At 40.6% G+C, this 26,423-nt stretch overlaps 1 protein-coding gene across 1 annotated transcript in view; it reads right to left on the minus strand.

Annotated features, from left to right (window-relative positions):
- GRHL2 (grainyhead like transcription factor 2) overlaps window positions 1-26,423 on the minus strand; it is a gene marked incomplete at its 3' end in the record, with an annotated part of 96,193 nt that overhangs the window by 29,409 nt on the left and 40,361 nt on the right. The window contains exons 7-10 of the mRNA XM_084229291.1: window positions 23,994-24,088; window positions 8,800-8,958; window positions 5,335-5,422; window positions 4,419-4,558 (exon numbers count right to left, since the gene is read on the minus strand). Of these exons, the coding sequence (XP_084085417.1) occupies window positions 4,419-4,558; window positions 5,335-5,422; window positions 8,800-8,958; window positions 23,994-24,088 (482 nt within the window). The remainder of the gene's footprint in view (window positions 1-4,418; window positions 4,559-5,334; window positions 5,423-8,799; window positions 8,959-23,993; window positions 24,089-26,423) is intronic.

Below are 26,423 nucleotides of genomic sequence, written 5' to 3' on the forward strand. Positions count from 1 at the left end.
CATAGTCCTCAACCAAATCTTGCTTTTGACAGGCAGGAGGTATTTTAGCAGGAGATATTTAGAGACACTCATTGTTTTGAAAGGCTCTGGAGCAGGAGCTGTGACTAACGAATCCCATTCTCTAGGCACTGCTTTGGTAAGGAGAGGGAGGGCAGAAGGACCCACCGGCAGTGTGGCAGCAACCCCAGCCTCTATTTCCCAATGGTTCTGGTTACTCTGGCATCCATAACCACAGGAATTTGAGTCGGCCTGAACTGTCTTCAGGCTAGGAAAGATCTTCAGCTCTAGAAGGTCTTCCTGGCCAGAGAAAGACCTCTGAGGATAGACTTCTTTAGGTGGTCAGGATGATGGCAGGCAGAGTCAGAATTAAAAAAATTATAAGCTTGTTTAATTGTAAGAAAAATCCAGAGAGGATCTGCTAGGTAGGTAGTCCTCTTGGCTCATTATTAACTGCTAAATAATATTAAATAATGATGGGCTTTCATGTGTTTCTCTGTGTGCTTCAGGGTTATTTTCATTTGATTGAAAAACAATATCCAAGTTAGTACCAGACATTTGTATAGTAACTTCAAAAGTCACCTCTGGATCTAGTAAATATCATCACTGTCCTTGCTCCTGTCACCTGGGAGAGAAACACTTGTGTCTAAACCAACACTCCACACACTTTCTCAAAGACTCTTGGCCCTTCTGGGGTGTTGCTAGGCCCAGACTTAGTTATACAACAACTCTGGTTACCTGGAACTCTTAGGAAATGAGTCATTCTACTCATTAGCTCAGATCTCCATGGGGAACTTTTTCTCGTTAAATTCTTTTCTGTCTATTGTTGTATTGTTCACGTGGTTTCTTCTTGAACGATGAAGGTAAGGCGTTTCCTCCTTCACACCCCAGTGCATATTGGAGCATCTGTCCCTGTGATGTACTAGAAATGGGGGTGTCCATTTAGACGCACACAGTGACCCATCTAAGTGAGGGAGCCTGGACCACAGCTCTGCCCACACGACTGCAATTTTTGGGAAGAGTTCCTGAAGATGGTCTGGGGTTGTTGGCCTCCTTAAATGTAACAAAATGCATCTGCCCTGCCTGACAACATGGCAGGGTAATGGACAGTTCTCCGCCAAGCTGGTAGATGAGCCAAAGATGGACTCAGCTTTCTTGAAGTGTCCTCCTACCCTCCTGCCTGGCCTGCACTGGTCCCATCACTGGCCTTGTTCTGTCACTTCTCTTGCTCTCACCTAATGACTCACTCTCCCCTCCTTATAGACTGTAGGGTTTCCTGCATGGATTTAATTTTCAGAGAGTGTTTCTCAAGCTTTAGCATGTGTAACAAATAAACGGAGACCTTCTCATAGATGCAAATGCCTAGGACCTGCTTCAGAGGTTTTAATTGGAAAGACCTAGAATAAAATTTGGGAGCCTGACTCTGACCAGGAACTCCTGTGATTTGGGAGATGATTGCTTACAGACCACCACTGGGGAGACTGTTCTTGAGGCCTGAGGGAGGAGCAGCACCCCCATGGGTGCCTTGAAGAAGGCTGCTATCTGCCAAATACACATTGTCCAAAATGATGATGTGTCTGCAGCCCACAATGTCTCCTGGCTTCTCTTCCTCATGTGTTTTTTATTTTTTGGTTTTATTTATTTTTTTTTTAAGACAGCTTTATTTATTTGTTTGTTTGTTTGTTTGTTTGTTTGTTTATTTATTTATTTATATGAGCACTGGGTACAGTCAGAAGGGCGGGAGGGTGAGAGAATTCACCAGAGCCAGAGCGGGGAGCAGAGGAGCAGAGCAGGCAGAAGGACCGAAGTACACTGCTGAGGGGAGCAGCGGGCGGCAGGAGAGGTCTGCGCGCCATGTGGGACCCTCCTCCGGTGGCCAGGGAGCAGCGGGGGATCGAACCGGTGCCTCAGAGGCTGCAGGCAGCTTCACAACCCAGCCCTCCACCGCTGCGCCACCGGGGAGGCCTCTCATGTGTTTTTAAAGGCCTTCCAGACAAAAGCCATGGTGACTCTCAAGCTGTAAGGTGAGGAGGGGGAGACAGAAGATCTCTGTAGCACCTGCATATAGGACTCATTCCCTCATAGCTGTTTCTTAAAGCTGCCTGATGAATATTCCAGTCCATGTGTGAGCCAGTGAGATTAAGGGTGAAAGAAACACTCATGAGTTGACAGTAAAAATCCCCCCTGCCCAGCCTGTGTCCTTGAGCCACAAACCATTCCATACCACAGCTGATGTGCTTGGCGGCTCGAGTGCCCACTGACCGTGAGAACTAGAGGGTGCCAGCTGTGCAGCTGTGCAGAGCTCGATGTGGCTGATTCTAGCAGGCAGTGGGTACTAATTCACACCCCTGTGTGCCTTCCTTTCCTTCCCTTCCCCCCAACCCCCACTAACAGTGAAACTGGCCCATCTTTTTATCTGCCACTGCTGGCTCTTGTTTTGCCTGTCAGCGTTGGCCAACTCTTGCCCCTGCCCGTTTCTCATGTCATGGTACTGCCTGCATCTGGTCCTATTTCCCAGGGTTCTAGTTCTCCTCAGAAAAGGCAGTCTTTAAAGTCCAAGCCAGCCCCTGTAGGTGCTCCTCCCCTTTGGTCATGCAAGTTAATCAACCATAGACTAATTGCTGCAGGGCACAGGTGAGTGTGTTGCCTGGAGCTTGGGGAGGCTCCCCCGTGACCCCTTGACTCTGACTCCAAGGTTATGAGGGCAACCTGAGGGCTCACAAGGGCAGCCCCCAAAAAGCAGGACTTAGCTTTACTGATGGCCAGAGGGACCCTGATTGGGCTGCTTTACAACTTCTGAAACCAACAAATTTCCCTCCTAATTCAGCCACAGGGTAGGAGCCCAGGTCAGTAGACCAAGAGGGCAAGAGAGGCCAGAACACTGACAGTCATGAGCAGCCAGGTTGGGTCACTTTTACCCTTAAGATTATTTACAGCTTTGTATATTTCAGAGAAATCTTGCCAAGAGAACAGGTCAGGCTGTCAGCTTTGACACAGAGCTGAAGCCAAGAATCAAGCCAGTAAACAATAAGAACTATTTAACTCAATTATTCCCTCTTTTTAGAAGTGCTCCCTAAAATCCCATGGGGATTTCTTGGGAATTAAAAAATAAAGTGGGTGTTGGCACTCATCTCTCAATAAATATATAACATTCCTCCTTTTGTTCCCAGCAATCAAGGGAAACAAGATGGGATATTAAATTGGTTTTTGGTGGCATGAACTCTAAGGAAAAATTAGGGTTATTTTGTTATCTCATCTCATGAACAGCAAACCAAAAGTCTTAGATGTATAACTACTCTGTCTCATACATAATAGAAATAATACCAGGGGACAAACTATTCCCAAGAAAGAGAGAGTAAAGCCAATAATACTATCTCTTTCTAGGTTAAGGTCAATCCCAATGAATGTATGCACATTTACAATAGAAGAAAAACTTCAGTGTGTCAATATTTCTTAAAACGGACCTTCCTTCAGAGGACTTGGGGCTTAAAAGAAAACCAATCAATGCAAGATCTACTAAAACCCTTCTGGTTTGGTAAAAGACAATAATGGCTAGTGGTGGGGAAGTAATTATTTTTTTCTTTCTTTCATGTCACTTTATCACATAAAAGAAATAATAGAGAAGATATTACAAAAAGAAAAATCATCCATCAATCATAACCCTACTCATTGAGTGTTAACATTTTTCTTGTTCCCATCAAGGTATATGTTTATATTTGGAATCACAGTATAGAACAAATGATATTCTACTTGCTTTTACCACTAAACACTATCATGTTATCATAACTAGCTGTTATGCTGATATATAGTTTCCATAATTGTAATTTGAGTGGACACATAATATTCCATCCTCTTGAGCTAGCACAGTGAGTTAATTTTTGGATATTTATATTATTTTAATATTAGCTATTTCACTCAGATATACCTAGAAGACAAAAAAAAAATTATAAAACTTGCCTACAGTCTCACTTGCCTTTTGGTGTAAGAGAATTTACCCATTCAATGAGAAATGTTGATTTACTAGGGGAAAAAGTTTTGATAGATTTTTATTTTATCAAAATATTTTTTATCTTGCAACTTTATGAAGTTTCAGGTGCAGTTCAATTTCACACCGTTAGATGGAGCTCTATTGCACCAGGCTAATGCCTCATGACAAAACAAAAAACTTTTTATGCAGGTTATCAGCCTTCTTACTTTCTTCCTCTTTCATTGCTTTGTCAACACTTCACTAATATCAGCTCACTCTCTTTTTCTTCTTAGTAAGTCAGTTTCCTCTCCTGAGACATTCCTTTCTGTAAAAATCCATTCTCTATAGGGAATGCCTGGAACGTGGGTTTTATTTTAAGATCAACACTGCCTGAAGTGATTCTGTATTAAGGCTCCACCAGTCCCTCAGGTGGATGTTATCAGGTAGGTCATACCTGTCCTGTCCTTTGCAGGTTTGCAAAGTGAACATCGGGTATGAAGAGGACCGGCTGTGAGTGTAGATCAGGCATGGTTTTGAAGTAGGTGATGTCACTCTTCTTCTGTAAAGGTATTGCCGCCAACTTCCCATCAGATGCTGGACATGAACACAAAACCAAAAAGAAGAAGGTTATGCATGACTAAGAACTCTCAAAGCTAAGACTTACTCCTAGCTAAAGTTCATGATTTTCCCTTTTGAAGCTTTCTTTTTTTTTTAAGATTTATTTATTTATACATGCAAGAGCTAGGGTATAGGCCAGAGGTGGGGGGTGGTGATAGATTCACGAGAGACAGAGTGAGGAGCAGAACAGGCAGACAGACTGAAATACACAGCAGAGGGGAGCAGCAGGTGAGTCAGGAGAGGTCTGCTGCACCATGTGGGTAGCTCCCTGGTTGGGGATTGAACTTGTGCTGCAGTGGCTGCAGACTGCTTCATAGTGCTGACACTTAACCCCTTGTGCCACCAGGGAGACCCTCTTTTGAAGCTTTCTAAATGCCATACATACAAACATAAAGTATAGACACAGACACACACACACACACACACCCCAGGAAGAACATAGACTCCTAGTGAGCATGCTGAGGTAGCAGTCCAGCCACCTCAACCCTTGTGTGTCTCTCTCTACTCCCCAGAGTCCCTGTCTGGAGAAGGAAGATGTTGACACCCAGATCACAAAGTCCCAACTGACTCAAACAATCACAATCACATGATTCTATTTGATTTTGCAGGGACACTTCACCCAGTCTCCAGTGTGAAGGAAAGGCAAGCCATCCCCTGGCGCTGATACAGTTTTACCTGCTACCCACTTTTCCCCAGCAGTTTCTCCAGGGAACCTGGCCTGCTAGAGCCCACCCCTTCCCAGCAGTACTCACAGTTGTTGCACTGGGTTTGGGAGGCCTGGCCTTTGCCTTTCTTCCTGTTCTGCTTCCTCTCTTCATCTCGGATCTTTCTTTCTGCTCCCTATCAGGGAAAAGCAAACACAGTGCCTGCATGTTATCAACGCACATAAAAATACTGTCTGCACATAAGTCAGGGGGACAAGAAACCAAACAGGGAGGAGTAGCGCAGTCGGCAGTCAGCTTCATTTCCAGCCTTCCCAAGGGCTGGGCTCTCGGCTTCTGGATACAGAGACCTCTCAGTAGTCTACGCTACATTTCTGAACTCTGAGTGATCCCACTTCTCTTAGATTTCCCCCTCTATTTGTACCTTGCCTATGTAAAGAACTCCAATTTTGAATCCACAGAGAAAGAACAGAACCAGTTCCCCATCCTTATGAGGACGTCAAGTGACTTTAGTGATTATAGTAAAATGTTAGTAGAAGAAACATTCCTAGTCACAGAGAGCATTAAAGTTGAATGTTAATTCCCTATAAAGCTTTTCCTTTGTTCATTGTTATGGAACTTTTGAAAATCGTTGCAGTGATGGAAATAGGATGCAGGAATACGGGAAGTACCCCTTTGTGATTCCTATGTCACTCCTGGGCAAAGGGTGACTTTGTACATACAAGTACGATGTTTGTGTTATTGTAATATTTTTGTATGCTCCTAGAAATGGTCTCATTCAACAAAATAGAAAAAAATTAGGTATATTTATTTCTTTTTTGGTCCTCTGCTCTCTTTTCATTGGCTTCTTTTGCAAATCCCATCTGGCTTAGCTAACTGACCATCACCTATCTCTTCCCTTCCTTGGCCTTTGGTGATTCTCTGATTATCTTTTCTCTCCTTGGTCCCTCCTCCCAAAATGCAGATGTTCCAGCAAAATCGTCTTTTTCATCTTGCTACAGAAGAATTCATATTTCCATGAGGCTGTGGGAAGATGATATCCAGATATACACCCCAAGCTAAACCCCTTCCCTAACTTTCAGATCTGCATTTACAGTTCCTGACTTTTATGACAGCATATTTAAGGAACCGTAAAGCATGATCTAACAGCCACCTCTAACCCTTTACAAACTGTCCCCAGGTCATCACACACAGAGCTAATTTGACAATATAAAAATTAAAATCTTCTGTTATGCGAAAACAAATCTATTAAAAGGCAAATGACATATTGGTAAAAATACTTGCAATAGAATATCACACAAAATATTAAATCCTTCATATATAAATGACAATTCAAAATTTTTAAAAAGTTAATATATCAATGCTATGTTAGAAAAATGGCTAAGAGTCATGAAATAGACAATTCACAGAATGTTCTGAATTAAAACTATGAGATATGCTTTATTTATTATAGTGGTTTGTTGGTTTTTTAGAAATAAAACTAGACTGAATCCTGGCCAAGGTAGATCACGACATAATGGGGATTTATGGTGAATGAAGACATCATAAAGGAGATGACTTTCGAGCTAGTTCTAAGCTTTAGAGCTAATTCTTGAAGGAATAATTATAGCTATTATTTTCCTGGCACTGACTCTGTGCCAAGTAAGTACTAAAAGCTTGATATAAATTGGACTGGACAGTTATAACATTTAACCAGAAATTTTAAATGTTCATTTTTATGTCAAAAAAAATTTGTCATACCAAAAAGGGTAATTATTTTTATAATGCTTCACTTTGAAGTTTTTGACTGTCATTGACACCATGGAAATTCATAGCAAGAGGGAGATAAAATTAACATTTTCTTTGGAAGTCTCTTTAAGATATACTATGGGTTTATAGATTTTTGTGTCTAGGTAACAGTATTTTCAGAAACTAAAATGTTAAATGCACAGATATCATCTTGTTCAATGGATGTGACATATAAGAAAAGGTTCCCATTATTTATTTTTGGTTGGATCCATATAAGACATTTTACTCTGTATTGGTAGCTCTGTAAATATTGCTTTTAATACAGAGAGAAATTTGAAACCTTATCTACTGACAAAAAAATATAACTTCCCCAAGACAGATGCTAAGGTCAAGCAATTTTATTTCTAAATTAGTATTTTATTTTGTACTATTTCTGTTGGAATTCTTTTGGTTTCATTTTATTTCTGTTGAAAGTGTTGGTTTCAAGATTTATATATGTTCATGTCAGTTTTTAGGCAATAAAGTCACCTGCTTATTACAGGCATTCTTTGATATACCAAATCGAAAGTATTAAGCTAAAATATGAAGTAACTCTCCCAGAATTTAGTCTTGGTGTCACATCTAGCTAAGAAATTTCCTGCCCAGAATGCCCAGATATCATCATGATAAATAATTCTGAGAGTATCCTAACACTCTTCAGAGAACCACAGTTTTCATTTCTAAAATTAATCTTTGACTTCACAATGACCCAGGGAAGATTTGATACATTACATTCAGATGGAGAAAGCTTCCTTGAGCATAACCTTCCAGGAATTCCTTTCCTTCCTTTGATCACTTATGACTTGAAATTTCTAGAACATATTTCTTCCATTCTTGTAAAGTGCAAGAGTCTAGCTCTTCCACAAGAGTGTAATTCACGTTATTTGGTACAAATGCCAAATTTATCATTTGATAATAATTTCCCCCACCTAAATGTTCACTACGGAGTGTTAAATTTGAAAAATATGTCTAGAGATTTCCTGATTATATTCTGATCACTTTTTTCACCTCGAGTAGTAATGGCTATCTTTGTTTTTTATTTGACATAAATTTTCTCTTAAATATATTTAGGGAATGTGGCTTTAACCTATTTATAGTTGGTGAAGGTACCAACGAGGTGACTTGGAGGGGTATCTTAGTTTTTCATAATCTTCGACACTATTATCTCCAAGATTATTCCAAACAAGCATTAATAAAGAGAAAATACATATATTTTAAAAAAGAATGTGGTTTTATTTCTCAAGGTTTACCTAGTAATAATTTATAGCAATACAATTCTTATTTTTCATAAAAGATAATGGAATTATTTAAATATGGATATAAAAGTACAATTAATGAATATTGAAAACCTACATCTCCACTTGAATGCATGTTGACTAATGAAGGTATTTTATAGGTGTGCGATCTACTCCAAAAAACTCTAATGAGCTCCTTTTAGCCCACAAAGGTTACATTGATGTGTTCTGGGACAGAATCTATATCTCCAGTAAAAACTACTAATCTATCTATTATTTCAGTTATTTAAATAAACCAGACTGATAGCACAGTGCAATGTCAATCAGGCATTAAATGAGTGGTAAGAATGATTGACTAAAAAAAAATGCAGTTGACTGATGACTCCCTAAATATCTAATTGGAATTAAGAATGAAAGATTATTACTCTCATTGTGATTGATAAGGTGCTTATTTTGACACCACAAGATAAGAGAATCTGACGAGGGAGGAAAGTCATTAAAAGTAATATCTAATAACAAGATACCTTTATGACATACTGTCATCTTTACTCACTTTGTCGCAGAAGACCTTGATCTGGCAATAAGCTCTATGAATGGGTTTATTGCTACGATTATTATAACTGTATGTATCAATCTGAATCATCAAAGGAAGTCCTTTCACCCCTTTTTGGGAAGAGAAATCTGTACTCAGGCAATTCACGGTGATGAAAATCTGAGGAAGAGAGAAAGAAAGGAAAAAGTTGACAAGTCACCATTAAAAGGATGTTTTAAAAATGTGTAAGCCTTAACTTTGAAATAAAAATACTGAACAAATCTATAAGGAAAATTGAAGGATATTAGCATCCTCTCCTATAAAAACACATTAAGCATACAAAGCAATTTATAATTACAAGTTAAAAAATTGTTTTCAGGGCCTCCCTGGTGGTGCAGCAGGTTGAGTGCAGTGCTGTGAAGCTGTCCGCAGCCTCTGCAGCACCGGTTCGATTCCCGGCCGGCCAGGGAGAGACCCACATGGCACGGCAGACCTCTCCTGTTGTGCCTGCTGCTCCCCTCAGCAGTGTACTGTTTTATTCTGTATTGTTGTGCTTGTTCTGCTCCTTGCTCTGTCTCTGGTGAATTCTCTCACCCTCCCATGCCTCTGGCCTGTACCCCAGTGCTTGTATAAATAAATGAATCTTTTAAAAAAAATCGTTTTCATATCTAGTCTTAAAACAGTGAATTAAAATTACTTTCCTTAAAGTATACCAACAAAGTCTTGGTTTTCAAATGTGCACACATTTAGTAAAACACTATCTCTTCAACCTATTAAAGCCATCACTTCTACTAGTTGCATCAATTTTTCTAACCTATGACCTATGAAATAATTTTTTAAAAAAAGCAAACTAGAGAACACCTTCCCTTTTGTATTAAAGTATAGTTATTTGTTTACAAGTCTGTCTTTCTTACTTGACCATTAAGTATGAAATTTACTATTTGTATATTACTGGCACCTATTATGAGTACCTGAAGGAGAACAGATATTCAATAAACATTTGATGAAGGACATCCCTGCAGAAAGCGAAGAGCCCTGCCATGAGCTGCAAATGGTTATTCAAAATTTTTATTTAACTGTAAGGATTGATCTAATTCTTTTCAAACTCTGTGCTTGCAGGCTTTATACAACTAGATATCTCATTTTTAATTCTATATCTACATAAAGATCATTTTTGGTTTTATTTTCATGCCCCTTACTTGACAATAAACACATTAACAAGGCACCACTTCCGCAGCCAGATGACAGGTCTTCATGATTTGCTAACTACAATGACCTTGTGCATAGCGCTAGGTGCTCTCATTTTCCCAGCCACCATCTTCAAACAAGTGCCTCAAGATGACCTTACTTTGCATATATTCATTTCATTCACTTGTTCCTTTTATTTGTTTGCTCATTCATTCATTCTATAAATATCAACACAAGCCCACAGTGGGGCAAACACAACACTACTCATTGGGGATAAGAAGGCCAGATGCCAGCCTCATGGAGCTGACGGTCCATGGGGAAGACAGATGAGTAATCCAGTACTGACCAACATGGGGTGGTCAGGGTCCCCAAAGGGTGCTGTGTGCAGGGCTGGACCCCACAGAACCAGGCACTGGACTTGGAGGACGTAAGGAAATACAAACCCCTCACAGACACCATGGTAAGCTCAAGGATCCTACAAATACTTGTTCATTATTAACAGTAAAGACAAAGGGTAAAGATGCAAATGCCAAGTGACTTTTTCAGACTTGTAGGAAAGACTGTGTGTCTTGCCTGATTCTCCTATTGAACTTCAAGGGTAAAAGTAGAGCTGTCTGCTGATTCTGGAGATGCCTTAACTTCAGAGAACACTTATTCATGTCACAGATATTTTTAAATACCTACCAGATCCCTAAGGCTGTGCTGTGCACTATTCCGGATGCACTAAGTATGGTCCCTGCAGTCACAGAAGCCAGAGGTTAGAAAGGGAGAGAGATGGTGCACTAAAGATTACAATAACCTGCCCAAATACTGATCTTCAGGCTAAAAAAAAAAAAAGCATGCTTTCCTTGCAATACTTGATTTCTATTCTTATTGTTATTACTGACGTGTCCGTTCTGGGACAGAATGTACAAATACAGCTTTATGTCAGCAAGTCAAATGATCACTCGGGGGAGCTATGTAGTTGTCTACTGTTTGGGCCATGCATTGCATGCAGAAATCTTCCTGCTAGTGACTATAATTCACAGGGACCTCAACCCAGACTGTTTTATTTCCCACTCCTTCACAAAGTCTGCCTAGTACTGCAGATGCCGGAAGAGGAGAGTGTTCTGATGTGTATTTCGTAGCTACTAGGATTCACAGCTGGCTCAGTGATTTATCCTTACATCACTCACATGGGACATGAACTCAGATGGGCAGAAAGCATTAGTAATGGTGGCTTGTCTGCACCAAGTCTCACCTAAGAGAGCTCCGAGGCACAACTAAGGGCTGACAGGACCTATTTGGATAGGATGAAGCCACCAAATAGCAGATGCATACCAGCAATACACTACAATAAATAGATTAAATCCTGTTGGGGGAATTATGACAAAGCCATTCAGTCAGTAAATAAGGTCTTTAATTGTCAAATGAGCTATAATACACGAGATCTTATGAAGAGACACTTAGATGAGATCTTACTAAAGAGAGGTCCTTACTGGGGCCTCCCCGGTGGCACAGCGGTTGAGCGCTGGGTTGCAAAGCTGCCCGCAGCCTCTGCAGCGCCGGTTCAATTCCCGACCACTGGGTGAGGGTCCCACATGGCTTCTCCTGCCGCCCATTTTTCGCCTCAGCAGTGTACTTCATCAGTCTGCCTGCTCTGCTCTCCGCTCTGGCTCTGGTGAGAGGCCCTTAGTAGATGCTTCAGTGGGCTCTCTTTGATTCACTACCTCCTGATTCTATAAAAAGTAAACAACACAAGACTTTGCCTTTTCTTTTACCTGGCATTGGTAGCTACCAGAGTTATTTTAATGGACATGAATTTTATGGGAGTGTTGGTACCCCTTTCCTCTTGCCTGATTGCCTGACTCCATAGCGAAGCACAGTTTGAGGACCCGATGGTATCAATCATAGACTCGCTGCACTCAAAATCCAAATAGTTGAACTTTAACTGGAGTCGGGGGGGGGGTGGGGGGAGTTGGAAAGGCCTGGAAGGATATTAACTAAAACCTTGACTTGGGAACTGATAAGCATTCATTTGTTTCATCTTGCAAACCCAACCATGTCCCAGCTCCATGAACAGCAAGCAAATGTGAGAGAAAATTTCTTATAAGTTTATCTACAAAGCACTGTTTGTAAATGTGTATTATAAAAACTTAGGGAAAAGGTATGCTTTCCCCCACCAAATGTTCATCCAAATGTCAAGCACAGAAAGTTCTTTCAGCTTCAGAAGGAACCCTGATTACATAAAGAGCAAATGCCATGAGGAATTGGCCTGTCACCCAAGAATTATGAATGTTACATATGTTCTTTTTATACTTTCAAAACTTCAGTAACTTTTTTCCCTAGAATTCTGACAGTGCACAATTTACTTTTTAGAAAAATACGCATTAAACTAGGTGTATCCAGGCAAATACTAGATACAATTTTGTTACTGGTTCAAAGATTGATTTTGTAAAAAGATGATTTCTAAATGTACTGAGACCTTTCCAGAAATAGAGGAGGCAGTCTCACAACGATTGACATCTTTTTAACAGTCATTTTTTTAAACATATGAATTGCAATTCCTTTTTTATAGGAATGCACCATATGTGCAATTCTTACACAAGAAGGTTGGGTTTGCCCAGGTTGTGATACCTCTCAGGTGTATAGTCTGTATATAGTTTGTGTACAGAGACAGACTGATGGGCTTCAGGATTATTACATTAAATTGATTCTTAATGCTGAGGATTTTTTGAGAGCTGGCCATGAAAACAAATGGACCTATCTTTTGAAATGTGTTAGAATTAGAAAATCATAACATCCACTGTTTGATGGAAAGTATTGAATTTCCTCTTTAAACTATCTTACTTTGTATTTTCAAGAAGATCATTCTGATTAAATACTAGAATGCTACTTATTTCCTAAGGTCAGAACTCTAAAGAGGTCTTTTTTTTCAAGACATTGTTCATGTATTAGTCTCCAAATTACAGGGGAAGAGGACTCATCAAGAAATCATCATCTTTACTCTAAAACACAAACAATTTATAAATACATAAGTATGCTCTTGCCAATTTCCCTACACTGTTTTATTCTGTGTTGTTGGAATTATTAAAAAACATATAGATGGTTTTCTTACATTCCAACCATTTTTTCTGATTTAAATGCTTATATTAAGAGTGCAGACACACTAAAAGTAGGTAATATTAATACGTGAAATCTTAGCCCTGGATAGTCATTCATTTCCTTCATGCATCAATTCATCAAGTATCCACCAAGGGTCTTCTTTCTGTATTTGTCATTATGCTTAAAGATAGGACATAAGAATGAGACAGACTTCCCAATCTCAGGAAATTTGCTATTTAGCTGAGGATCTAAGAAACTCTGAGATTTCCTGACACCTCCATTTATATCCCACTGTTAAGAAATGACTTAAAACCTGATAATATATTTATTTATTTTCTCATACAGCTGCTTGGGTAGGCCTGCATACACATACTTGGTTTATTCACATATTCTACCATAATTTTCCACTTCCAGAACATAGTAAGTTTATTCCCCCTTGACAGCTATGGTATTTGCTTTGCTGTCCCCACAGATCATCAAGTTGCCAGCTGCTTCTTCAGATTTTAGCTCAATGTCAGCTCTTCAGAAACAGATCTGCAGTTATCTTCGAAGTTATTAAAGATAACTTCATCTGGAGCTATCTTCCTACTTCTCCTCTCACCTCAGCGCATGACCAGTAACATACCTTATCACACTGATCTTTTCTATTTTCTTCTTAATATTTAACCTTTGGATTTATCTTGTTATTTATTGGTTTGGTGCTCAATTGTCTGTGCCATGAGACTGTAAGTCCTTAAGAGGAGGATCCCTGTCTCCCTCAAGCTTGTTCTATTCCCAATGCTAGGACCATGGTACATATATAATATTTGTCCAGAAAGAAGGAGCAGTAAGGAGGAGTAGTAAGGATTCTGGGAAGGAAGGATTAATGAAATCAATTCACAAGTGAACTTTTGTAAGAAGAAAGTCAGTGCTTTCTCTAAAGCTGGATGGTGAAATGAGAGAAAACCACAGTAAGGGAAAAAATGTACAACAGGCTCAAACTTATGAACCTGGTGCAAATCCTGACACTATGGCCTCGCATTAACTATTTAACCTTTCTGTGTCTCATTTGCCTCATCTTCTAAACAGGTATAACAATTCTTACCTTTGTACTGTCGAACTTTAAAATGAGATTATATCTTTAAACTCTACCATAAAAGGCTGAGTTTACTGTCCTCACATTGTCTTTATCTTCTCAGATGCCTAGTGTTCCAGCTGTTCCTATTCTCTAGTTCCAAGCTCATTCTCACCCTCCAAGCACAGTCCACAAAGCCCCATGCATTTTACCTGCCCAACTGCTCCTGCAAGACTTGTCCCCTTAGTGTCTAGCTCCTGGGCTCACCAGTTCAAGCTGTCTTTCCTGTCAACTGCTACAATAGCTTCCAATGGGTGACATGATTGCCAAAGGATTCAAAGGCAGGTTAGTTATATTCACATTAATTTGAACAAACAGATATTTAATTAAGGTGAGTCGACTTCAAAAACATAATATCAGGCCTCCCTGATGGAACAAGGGGTTAAGACACAACCTCTGAAGCTATCCGCAGCGACTGTAGCATCAGTTCAATCCCTGGCCAGGAAGCTACCCACATGGCACAGCAGATCTCTCCTGTCCTGCATGCTGCTCCCCTCAGCAGTGTATTTCAATCTGCCTGTTCTGTTCCCCACTCTGTCTTTGGTGAATCCTCCCAACCCCCATACCTCTGGCCTATACCCCAGTTCTTATATGCATAAATAAATAAATCTTTAAAAAAACCACATAAAATCTACATCTGTGTGACATGTATAAAAGGGTTGAGTCACAGACATGGGGGAAAGATCAAGGAAGAAATCTCCCAGGCAGAACCATTCTTGCCCTTCAGATTGCCTGTTTCTATCATTCTGCTCTGTCATCTGAACAGAGCTTGTGAAACAGCCACTCAGATAAGGAAGACTGTAGACATTGCTTAACAATGGGTTGGGTTGTTTCATAAATAATGAGTTCTCCATCAGAGGAAGAATATTAGCATAGATTGAAAAATTCACCCCCTCAACTTTTTGATCATTTGTTATTTAAAATATTTTCTGTTAGTGTTTTACACTGCTAACTTGTTTTGAGTTTGTAATACCTGAATATGGCACAAAATTCAGAAGACACAAAAGGGTAAATGAAAAACACCCCCACTCCACAGTCTCTCAACAAATCATTTCTTGAGTATCCTTCAAAATTCCTTGTGAATCCTTCTAGAAATAGTATATAAACACAAAACCTTTCTTTTTTATACATGTGGTAGCAAGGAAAACACACAGTACTGAACCTTGCCTTGACATTGCATTTTGAAGATAATGCTTTTTCTCCTTTAAAGAGTTGAAATATGGAGTAACAGTTTCTTTAACATCAGGTTGATTCCAGTTTTAATCATCTTACAAACAATGCTGCCATGTGTGTCTTTTAACATAATTTTTGTAAACAAGCACATATGAATCATTACGGCAGAGAGTCTGTGTCACTGAGTTCTGACTTCACTATTTACTGAAATTGCTTTCTCCAAGCCTTCCCAACAGCCTCCCTCTAAGCACAGACTCTCAAAATCAGTATATATCTGGGAGGTCTTGTTAAAACACAGATGCCAGGGCTCCAGGGTTTCCAGTTTAGTAGGTCTGAGGTGTGATCTCCAAGTATTTGCACCACTAACAATTTTCCAGGTCAATGCCGATACTGTTTATGAAGCCCCAAAAAAGAAAAGTACAGCCCTCAGCATTTGGCTTCATTCCTCACTTCCTCCTCTCCCTCTTCCTCCTTCTGTCCTCTCCATACGGACCACCCCTTCCTTCTCTGGTTCCAATTTCTCCACGTCCCTGAAATAGGGTAGACCACGTCCCATCCTTGATTCTTTTTGCCCTTGAACTTCCTTTAGCCTGCCCTCCAATTCTTTCCACAGCAATTCCATTCTTTCTCATGACTTCTGTCACCCCTTTACCAACAACTTAAAATTCTTTCCTGTCTTCTACAAGGCCCTGCTCTTCTCTGCTTTCCAAGCTCTGCACTTTGAACACCCCCTTTTTCTACCTGGTGTGTTCCTTTTTCCAGCTGCCATGTCTGAATTCCACCTCCCTCTTAAGTCACAGCCCATATGTTACTCCTCCCTCAGGTCTTCCCTGAACCCACAAAAAGGTGATTTCACCCTGTGCTGAAGTATTTAGAAGTGAAATATAGGTGTTTGTGTGTGTGTGTGTGTGTGTGTGTGTGTGTGTGTGAGAGAGAGAGAGAGAAAGAAAGAGAGAATAAAGAGAGAGCGGGGATAAAGCAAATGTGGAAAAGATTATTTAAATGAAAAATGAAATCCACCTAAAACTATGAATCAAATTGCATAATATATATAAAGCACCGGGCAGAGTTCTGGTATATGATAATCACTGAACAAATATTAGTAGCCATGGTGTGCATGCACACGTGAGCAATACACAGCAGTGCATACATGTAAGTTACAGAGCCCTCAGCATTCTTCAGGTCAGAACTCCAACATTCTAATGAAAGATCAAACCACTGATAGCCTCAATGAGATGCCTTCCAAAGATTATTCTTTTTTTATATGAATTAACGCCTTTAGAGTTTTTCCTGCCATCCATTACCTTATAAAACTGGAACAAAGGCAAGGCTTTGTTTAAGTTCAATACCAAAGTCTCCAGCAAATGTTTACCTTTCTCTTTTAAAACTCCCTTCACCCACACCACACCCCAGCAAACACATAAAAATGTCATTTGCTCTGCTTCGCAGTGTGTATCTTGACCTTTCAAGACCCCCTTCTAGAAGTCCCCCTACCCCTTTCTTTACTTTTGAGGCCATGGGAGATGCTCTGTAATTCTCTAAACCTCCATAAGATGCTCTGTTTAAATTGGGCCCTACTTAAATCAAAAAAAAAGAATAGGATATAACTTTTCCTTAATCAGCCACACTTCATCCTGGACTGTGTTCTAAGCACAAAGGGAGCTCTCAGACTGCTAGCAGGAGGAAGGATCTGGAAGAAGGAATCTGGTCATGACCCCCGAGGGCACTCAGGAATATGGCCGCCCTTGGGCAGTCCTTGGTTTCTCCTTTCATCCTGAAAATCAATATTTACATATCTTCACTCCCCCTGGTGTCCAGTCTTGGAGTTTAGCAGAAAGAGAACACAGAAACCTCCCTTAGAAGGCATGACTTGACAAAATTACCAAAACCATAATTTATTCTAAAGTGCTATGTTTGACACACAGTGGGGGCTCAATAAAAACTGATTATATACTTTAGACCAAAAAAGAAATGTTGGGGAAGAGGGAGAGAGAGAGAAGGAAGGGAGAAAGCATAAATTTGAGACAATTTAATGGATTCGTCATGATTTCATATTGAACTTCAAGGCAGACTTTTAATTAGCACAACCTTCTTTTCCACCCAAAGAGACTAAATAATTTGCAGTGCACGAGAAGGTTAGGACATCTATATTTTCTCCAATTTATTACCTTTTCAAAAGCTATGATCAAAGCATCACTGTTCCCACCATTCTGTCTGTTCAGCTACTAAAATGGACATAATGAGGACAGGGAGGCAGTTTTTTCTATCCATTAGCAGCTGATGGTGCTAAAATCTAGGCTTGGCTCTCTGACCTCTGGTTGTGCCTTGAAAGGCAGCACTGGGAAGCGAAAAGTTTGACCCACACAATGAGAAACCTGGATTTCACATGCAAGAGTCAGTCACCCTAAAGTGATAGCCCAAGTAATGCCTTGCAATATAAAGCAAGTCACAATCCAGGCCATCTCAAATACTCAACGTTTAGAGCAAGGCTGGAGCACTAAATCAACTTCACTTTCTTTAGGGTGGATTTATAAGTACAGAAGAGAACTTTTTTACTCCTGCTCACTTTTATTCACTTTTATTTTCCTGCTCTGCAAGCTGACTCATTTTTAACACATTCATGTTTCCATCCCTGAGATGGGTCTTAGTTGTTATATGATATTTTCTTGGTATAAAGCAAAGTCAGACAAAATGACAATAAATAAGGCAAAAATCAGCAGGGAAATTGAGTCCAGACAAAATATCAGCATACCCCAATACCAACTTGCATTTTCTCACAATTTCAAATATTACATGGAAATCTCTTATAAAAATCCAATTAATTAAAAGCATCCAAAGGGACCTATAAACTCTACCTATAAAATGAATATTGTTATATGTAAATAATCACTTCTTAAGTTGTAAACAGAAATCAGAGTCATGGTGAACCTTTTGCAACTCTTGTCTTCGCTGATCATCATCATTCTCGCTCCAATTTTTTTTTAATGCATGGTTTTGGGAAAAAACAGAGTAAGGAAGAGTCTTTACCCTTCAACACAAGAAAAAAAAGCATTAGAGAAAACTACACAAAAATAATATAAATGAATATGAAAATGAAATTCAGCATACCAGGGAAAGGAACAGGAGAGAAATGGGGAAAATAGAATATAAATGTATAAATGTAAAAAGAAGAAAACAATGACATGTTTTAGAACCACAGTGTTAGCATGAACTGATCTTCAATGAATACAGTGGAAGATTGTAATTATGTAAATGAGATCACTAAGGTAGGCTAACATACACACTCAATTGAAGAGGGCAAGGAGTCTAAATAGTACTCATGCTTCCATTTAGCCCATCTGGTAATGTATAAGGATAACAAAAGGCACGGACGGGGAGACCTGTGTGCTCCAAGTGATGACCAGCTAGTCCTTCCTTGTTAGTGGGGGTGGGGAGACTGTGGCAAAAGCTGGGAGACTTGATAGAATTGCTTTGCTCAAGGAAACAGCGTTTATCATGTGTTTTTTTCTTTCTGGACCCACATAGGTTGTACAGATTTTCTTGAGAAGGAAACTGATAGCATGCTTTGGTCTAAAAAATACCACTGCAGCTTTCCCTCTCTTGTGATGAGGGACTCTGGACTCAGAGGGACACGGAATTAAAATCCACCTAGTTTCACAATGCCTGGCATGTAGAAAGTTATTATTTAGTGGAACCAGAACTTGAAGAAAATGATCCAAGTTGTCTTTCAGCTTCATTATCCCCACCCCACCCTGACTAGGGCTCAGCTTTGCTCGTGTCTCAACCTCATCACAAAATATTTATTAACAGAGACTAAAACATATGCTGTCTTGTGTCGTTTCTAAAACTGCAACAACTTACTGTCTGATAGTTCTTCCCAAATCCCCAAATACAGAAAGAGTATTTACCACTGATGTGGTGGAGTGGACGGCTGGACTAGCCAACGCCCCAAAGCCCCACCTTTAGCTCAGCTCAGGGCAGGCATGATTTCTGGAGTAATCGCTCCGGAAGCAGAGTCACCCAGGGGAGATAGAGAGTCTAGGCAGCAGAGTCACCCAGGGGAGACAGAATTCCGTATCACTGAATGATAACAGCAGTTTTTTAAATCACTGAGACAGAGTGGGTGGACTAGTAGTGGGTGGGTGGGTTTGCTTGACTATCTAGTGATGCTGGTAGGGAAAGAGGAAGCACATTTTCACTGAATTAAGAACATTCCAAAAGTTTGACTGCAAAGGGATTAAAAGGGTTTGTGGAGAGAAGCCTCCTTCATCTTAGGTAGTTTATAAGCCACGAGAGGGTGAAGTACTAAAATGGGGGGAAATTGGTATGGCGTTTCAATGCTCAACACAAAAAGGAAACTTGTTCCTTAAAGCACTGAGTAACATTTTAATGCTCTAGCAATTTTCTGTAGTCACATGAGAAAGGTCTTTGTATCACACTGAGTTTCCTTTAATCTTGAAATCATTGTGAACAGGGAAAATGGGACTGGACAAAAATAAGGGGCCCAGTTTCAAGACTCTCCTTAGAAATCTGGAAGAAAGAGGAGCCTGTAATTAGGGTTTGCTGTGCTCCTGCCCTGGAGGGTGATGTCATCGCCTGGAGAAAGGCAGCTCTCCATGCCAGGAATCTGAGCTTAGCACTCCTCAATAATTCAATAGGGTCTTGCGTGGGAATTCCTCATCTTGGGGATTAGAGGCCAACAAATCTACTTTGTAGGCACCAGTGTTTGGCTAAAGGGAGAAAAAAAATGGGAGTTATGTGAAAGAATGGAACACTGCAGTCCTCCCATTAGAATCACATGGGTGAGGCCTTAATGATCTATTACTAATAATCAATTTTAATAATTAATCCCTGTTCCCCTTTCTATCACATTCCAGCTCAGGAAACAGAAGCACAGAAGGAGGATGTCACAAAGCAAGCTATTCCAGTGCCAGGACAAGCCCCTAGTTGCTTGATCTGCATTTCTGGGCTTTTTGTTCTGTATCATCCTCTGCTCCAGCCCCCATTAATGTCTAGGCTGTGACAGGTGGGTGCTCAGAACCCCACCCACCTACGTGTCACCAGAGTCATTCCCTGGGACCCACAGACACTCATTCACATGACGCATGAGCTTCCAGCAAGCACAGAGCCTGAGGGGAAAAGAACGTCCCGCTGTTCTTGTCACTGGGCACAGACACGGTGGCACAACCAGCAAAACCGGTTCTGGGTAGAACTGGAATAGTTCTGCCAGGATCCTGCTGCAGTAGAGACTGGAAATCTGCAGCTAAATCCTTGCACCTCAATTTTAACTAAGAGTTGTAACACTGTCTTTAGTTCAACTTTTTCCTATAATTAAATTAACCTATATGATTAGAGTTTCACGTTCTTTCCTTTCTTCCATTCATGGAAAATGGGAGGTAGAAGTAAAACGTAAGTCAGTAACAAAAGGAGAAAGTGGGAATGTGCACTGGAAAAATCTACAAGTCTTATCACCAGGTCTTGATTATCCACTTGTGGCAAGATTAGCAAACAGTGTGCTGTTTTCTCAAAATAAAGCCAGTCTCAACATCGTCCTCCTGGAAAGACAAGTTTTCTCAAACGATGCTGCCATCGATCAGAGAATATTTGTAGTGTCCCTTCTGTGTGGCCTTCGACAAAGCTGGTCTTGTGCAAAGGAAAGCTCATTCTTAACCAGAAAATGGCATTATCGAATTTATTGACACGTATTTCCAACTGAACACATGGCTTTCTAATGTTTTTTTAAAAAATCTTCAAAGACCAAGATTTATTGCCATCATGGGTATTCAAAATGATATCGCAGCCATAGCGCCAACATATTAGCCTCTCGTCTGCTGCCAACGGGCTGGACAAAGGAACCAGAAAATTCAGGCAGGGTTTCTGGTCCCACTCCTCTCGCTATGCTGTGCCCACTATTTTCTCCAACACTGATCTCCAAGCACTGATCTAAATTGCACATTCAGTTCTCTGATGGGGTATGTTTGAGGCATGAAAATTCAAATGTCTACCAGGCCAGGTAGGGAAAGATCAAGAATGGGGAGAACAAAAGAAAACATTAAAGAGAACAGCCAGTACTCACAGGAGTCACTGATGGCCTTGCAAACACTTGGGCTGTGGATGCCAAGATTTTTAATTATCTAAAAGAACCCAGAAGCCTAGATTTAAAAAAGTAGTCTTCTGACTGACATGGGCAAAAATTTAAATTTTGAAATACTAGTACATGATTGTATGATGGATACATTTTTAATTTCTGTGGACTGTACAAAGGCTGTTGTTCGCAAATTTGTGTCCTTGGCCACAGAAACCAAAACCTCATGTGACAATGAGGAGAGCCCCAGCCCCGAAGCCTACAGATTTCTGTGTGGATAGTGACACAGGGAGCAGAGGACAAAGGTTACTGCGCTAGAGATGTCCACGCCATGAAGATAACAAACACTCGCTGCGAGAGGGACACCTTTCACAACTGAGCAATTTACTTTTTAGCAGTGTTTATTATAGAATTAATAATAGTTTAAAGAAATAACTTAGGTTCTGCAGGTAGGAAAAAAGAATCCTTCCTGATGAGGTAGATTTTACTTTTATATTTTTCCTTTTAAACTCCTTCAGTAGCTTGGGAACAAATATTTAGAACTATTCCTATATTACCTATGGGTTTACCCAGACTGCATACAATTGCAACAATCAAGTACTAGTCACTAAAATATGCTACTCAAACAAATATCCTCCACAGCCAGGAGACCATGAGTTTTATCTTATCAGCCTGAAACAACACACACTTGCACATGCAGACACACACACGCAAACTGATTGGAGAGAAGTGAACACCTATTAGGAAGAGTGTGTCATCCAAATTAATGGCCTTGATATGTTAGTTTACCACAGAACCTCCATCATTCAGACTGTCCCTTCTGGTGAAAGAAGGCATCTTCTTTCAAAGGTTCTTATTGACACCTAACAGTTAACACTCTCCCCTACCGGCACTCAGGATCACAGATCTTGGGGTAATGAACATCAGGGTGATGGGCACACAGCTCACATTGGCAGCTGGCCTTGCGTTGGTGAGGCACCTCCAAGAATAGGGTCCCATTGTCTCCCCAGTGACAGCTATGTTCCGGCCTCTCACCTCACACTGATGACTGGTCATTGGTGTTCCTGCCTCCCTGCTCAGTTCACTGAGGCTTCAGCCATCGTACACCACAGCACACACCCAGTACAGCAGAGACCACTGGTAAAGTTTGTTTGTTTTGCTTTGTTTTTGAGTAAAAGACCTGAGGCCCAGAGAGGTCAGATGACTTGCTAAGGATCCCAGCTGTGGCCTGTGGTGCAATTGCACAAACTGCCTTTTGATTATCTGGCCCAGCCATCTAGCCTTTGTGAGAACATGGCAGGAAGAGAAAGCTAATGGCTTGGAGGGGAACTTTAAATGGAGGCAGAGTAGATCCTGGAACAAACTTTCCCTATAGTTCTGTATGGGACCTGATCTTCCAACTGCCATTAGGCCCCCTTCCCTCCTTCGGACGCACAGAGCTCCTGGAACATTCCCCAGGGAGCTCTGTGTTCTGCTGTTGCTTGCCCATTTGGGTCACCTTTCTTGGGCCCAAAGCCAATTCCATTTACATTGTTTCATACATGAGTGAAATGAGACACTGAGCAATTCATCTTCTTCTGTAAATCATGCCCACAAGTTCCCAGCCAGCTTCCTTTCTCACCCTGCTTGCAGACAATAAAGCATTGAAGGAAGTTGTTTACATTGACCTTTTCATTAGTTTGAAGACAAAGTCTTCTAACACCCTCCTAGATAGTACATAACTGAAGCAGAAAACAAGCTTAGATTTTACCTGGAAACTTCCCTAAGCGCAACATAAGGATCAAGGATCAGCAGCTAAGGAGCACAGAAAGAAGGGTGGGCATAGCAAAGAAGTTGGGCGTTTACATAAAAACAGAGATGCATGACTGGAAAGCAAATGCAGATATGAATGAGTCTACTTTTTTTTTTTTTTTTAATGAGTCTACTTTTTAATCTAAACCAGTGCAATGGTGAACCGATACCTTTCTTAACCATATTGGCGCTGGAAAAATAGCAAAAGCTCAAGCAGCAACATGAAGGAAATGTCTCAAGGTCATGGTGATGGCCACACCTCAGGGAGCAAGTTCAGAGACCTGCTCACACCCTCAAGCTCATTAAACCTGGGAGGAGCAGGGGGATCAGGCAGTCTTGCCTAGTCACTTACCAAAGGAGACCAAAGCTCTGAATATTTTCCTGCCTCTGGAAAAGACAGCAGTCACAGAGTATGGGGGGGAGGGGCAGGTGGAGGATATCTATAGTGGAGTTGGAAAAAGTTTTCTGGTTTTAGCTTTTGCCAGTCCCAAAAGTCAAAATGAGCTTGGGAGGGTCAAGCAGCTCAGTCCATGTTCAGGAGGCCACAGAGGAACAAGCATACTCCCTTTTCTCCTGTGCCTCCTCAAAAAGCAATTTAGCTTCACATAATTGAATGTGTGTAATTTCTAGAGAAATATAGTAGTTTCGTTCCCTTTTGCTCTGGCTCGAGTTAACAGATCTTTCCTTAGCTATATAGACTTTTGCAAAAGAATTATCTGCAGAGAATGGAAGGTAATTTGAAATGTATGAACAATGTTTTGATGTTACTTTTACACTCACCTTTGCTTCTTCATTCACATCCCAGGTAAAAGAAACAGCATTATATGCAATCTCCTCAATGTTTCCAATCGTATTAAAGCTCTCCTTGTAATCAGCTGTAACATTAAATAAGAAAAAGGTTTTATTTTTTTTTAAGATTTACTTTATTTATACAAGAACTGGGGTACAGTCAGAGGCATGGGAGGGTGAGAGGATTCACCAGAGACAAAGTGGGGAGCAGAACAGGCAGATGGACCAAAGACAGGAGCGGTCTGCCGTGCCATATGGGTATCTCCCTGGCTGGCCTGGAATTGAACCCACGCTGGAGAGGCTGTGGACAACTTCACAGCACTGTGTTCAACCCACTGCACCACCGGGGAGGCCCAAGAAAAATGTTTTAAAAGAGTGACAGTCAGTGACACATACTGAACTGTCATTTTCCAATAAGAGACTTAAACTTTGCCTATTCTTCTGGCTATCTCTTTGGCAACAATTAAGGGCTTGTATTTGTTGACACTCTTTTGCTAATATTTATAAGAATGTAAGCTTTTCTTTTTTTTTTTTTAAAGATTTATTTATTATTACACAAGAACCAGGATACAGGCCAGATGCACGGGAGGGTGAGAGGATTCACCAGAGACAGAGAGGGGAACAGAACAGGCAGGCTGACTGAAATACACTGCTGAGGGAATCAAACCAGCGCTGCAGAGGCTGCGGACAGCTTCACAGTGCAGCGCTCAACCTCCTGCGCCACCAGGGGAGGCCCAAGAATGTAAGCTTTAAAAGAATAAGTCTAGGTGAAGCAATGCTGCTAGTCAATTAATTATTTTCATTTTGTACTAGGTTTATAAAATTATTAATTTTTTTTCCTCTTGAGTCCCTCGTCACCTACTCATGCCCTCTCCTACTCATAGTCTTGCCATTTAGTTTTGCTGGAATCACCGTGTAGTCCATAGAGATTGCTTTGTAGAACAGAATATAATGCAAAGGGGTGAATAATGCAGTCAAAAAACTGCATATAACTTGACTCCCCAAAATTTTACAAGTAGCGTGTTGTTGATTGAAAGTCTTACCCACAACAGAAACAGTTGAATAACACATACTTTGCATGTTATATGTACTATCCACTATAGTGTCACAACAAGGTATTCAAGAAAAAAGAAAATATTAAGAAAATCATCAGTGGATCTCACAAATGTCTTCATCCTTATCATCTTCATGTTGAGTAGGCTAAGGAAGAGGAGGGATTTAAAAAATCTGCAGTAAAGTAGAACTTCAAAATTCAAAGTTGTGTTGTTCAAGGGTCAACTGCATCCTCTTTATCCAGTCATCAGTTTCATCAGTGAAGAAATTCCAGAGGAAAACTTTTTTTTACCCCTTCTTTTTGGACTTTGGTTCAGAGAGCTGAATTAATCAGACACAGCTCATTATCAAGACCTGTCCATTCAAGACCCTTTCTTATTTTATTTTTTTATATAATATTTATTTATTCTTTCTGTATGTCCATTATCCTCCCCCCACAAATACCATAGCTAGCAATGTGCTTGCTGGGTATTCTTAGGAAAAAAGTCAGGTTGACTTGCCTGTGTACAGAGCTTTCATTTTCACCAACTGGGTTGTGCTATGGCAATGGTTGCCAGATTCAGCAAATATTTGAGACCTACTTCTTCTTCAAAAGTATTTGTCATTTATCATAAATTCACCCTCTCTTTTATCTGGCAACCCCAACTACGGCTCTTTCAGATCTAGCCACATCATTGACCCAATGCCTTTTCTAGCTGTGGATGCAGAGAACTCTGTGAGGCCACCACTCACTTTTCCACCCTCCCCAGAGACAGTGGTCCCCACAGGCAACAATTCCATGAAATTCCTTATCACCAAGGTCTTCATTGTCATTGCTTCAGTTGGTCTTCCTGTCTGAACAGGATATTTCTGTTTATTTTCTCTTTCTTTTTAAAATAATAGTTTTTTGAGCTATAATTCCAAGACTGTACAATTCACTGATTGAAAGTGTATAATTTGATTGTTTTAAAATAATCACAGGGGCCTCTCTGGTGGCGCAAGGGGTTAAGGGGCAACCTATGAAGCTATCGTCAGCCACTACAGCACGAGTTTGATCTCCGGTCAGGGAGGTGACACACATGGCACAGCAGACCTCTCTCCTGACACGCCCACTGCTCCCCTTACCAGTGTATTTCCGTCGATCTCCCTGTTCTGTTCCACACTCTGTCTCTGGTGAATCCTCTCACCCCCCACACCTCCGGCCTGTACCCCAGGTCTTGCATGCATAAATAAATAAATCTTAAAAAATAAAATAAATAAAATAAAATAATCACAAGAGTTGCTCATCCATCATCATGATCAATCTTAGGACATTTACTTTCCCAAAAAGAAATTCCCCATCCTTTAGCTATCACGCCAGTACCTTTTCTTTTTCTACTCTCTCTGTGT

This window comes from Talpa europaea (assembly GCF_964194135.1).
Source record: "Talpa europaea genome assembly, chromosome: 3".
In the NCBI taxonomy this organism is placed as follows: Eukaryota; Metazoa; Chordata; class Mammalia; order Eulipotyphla; family Talpidae; genus Talpa; species Talpa europaea.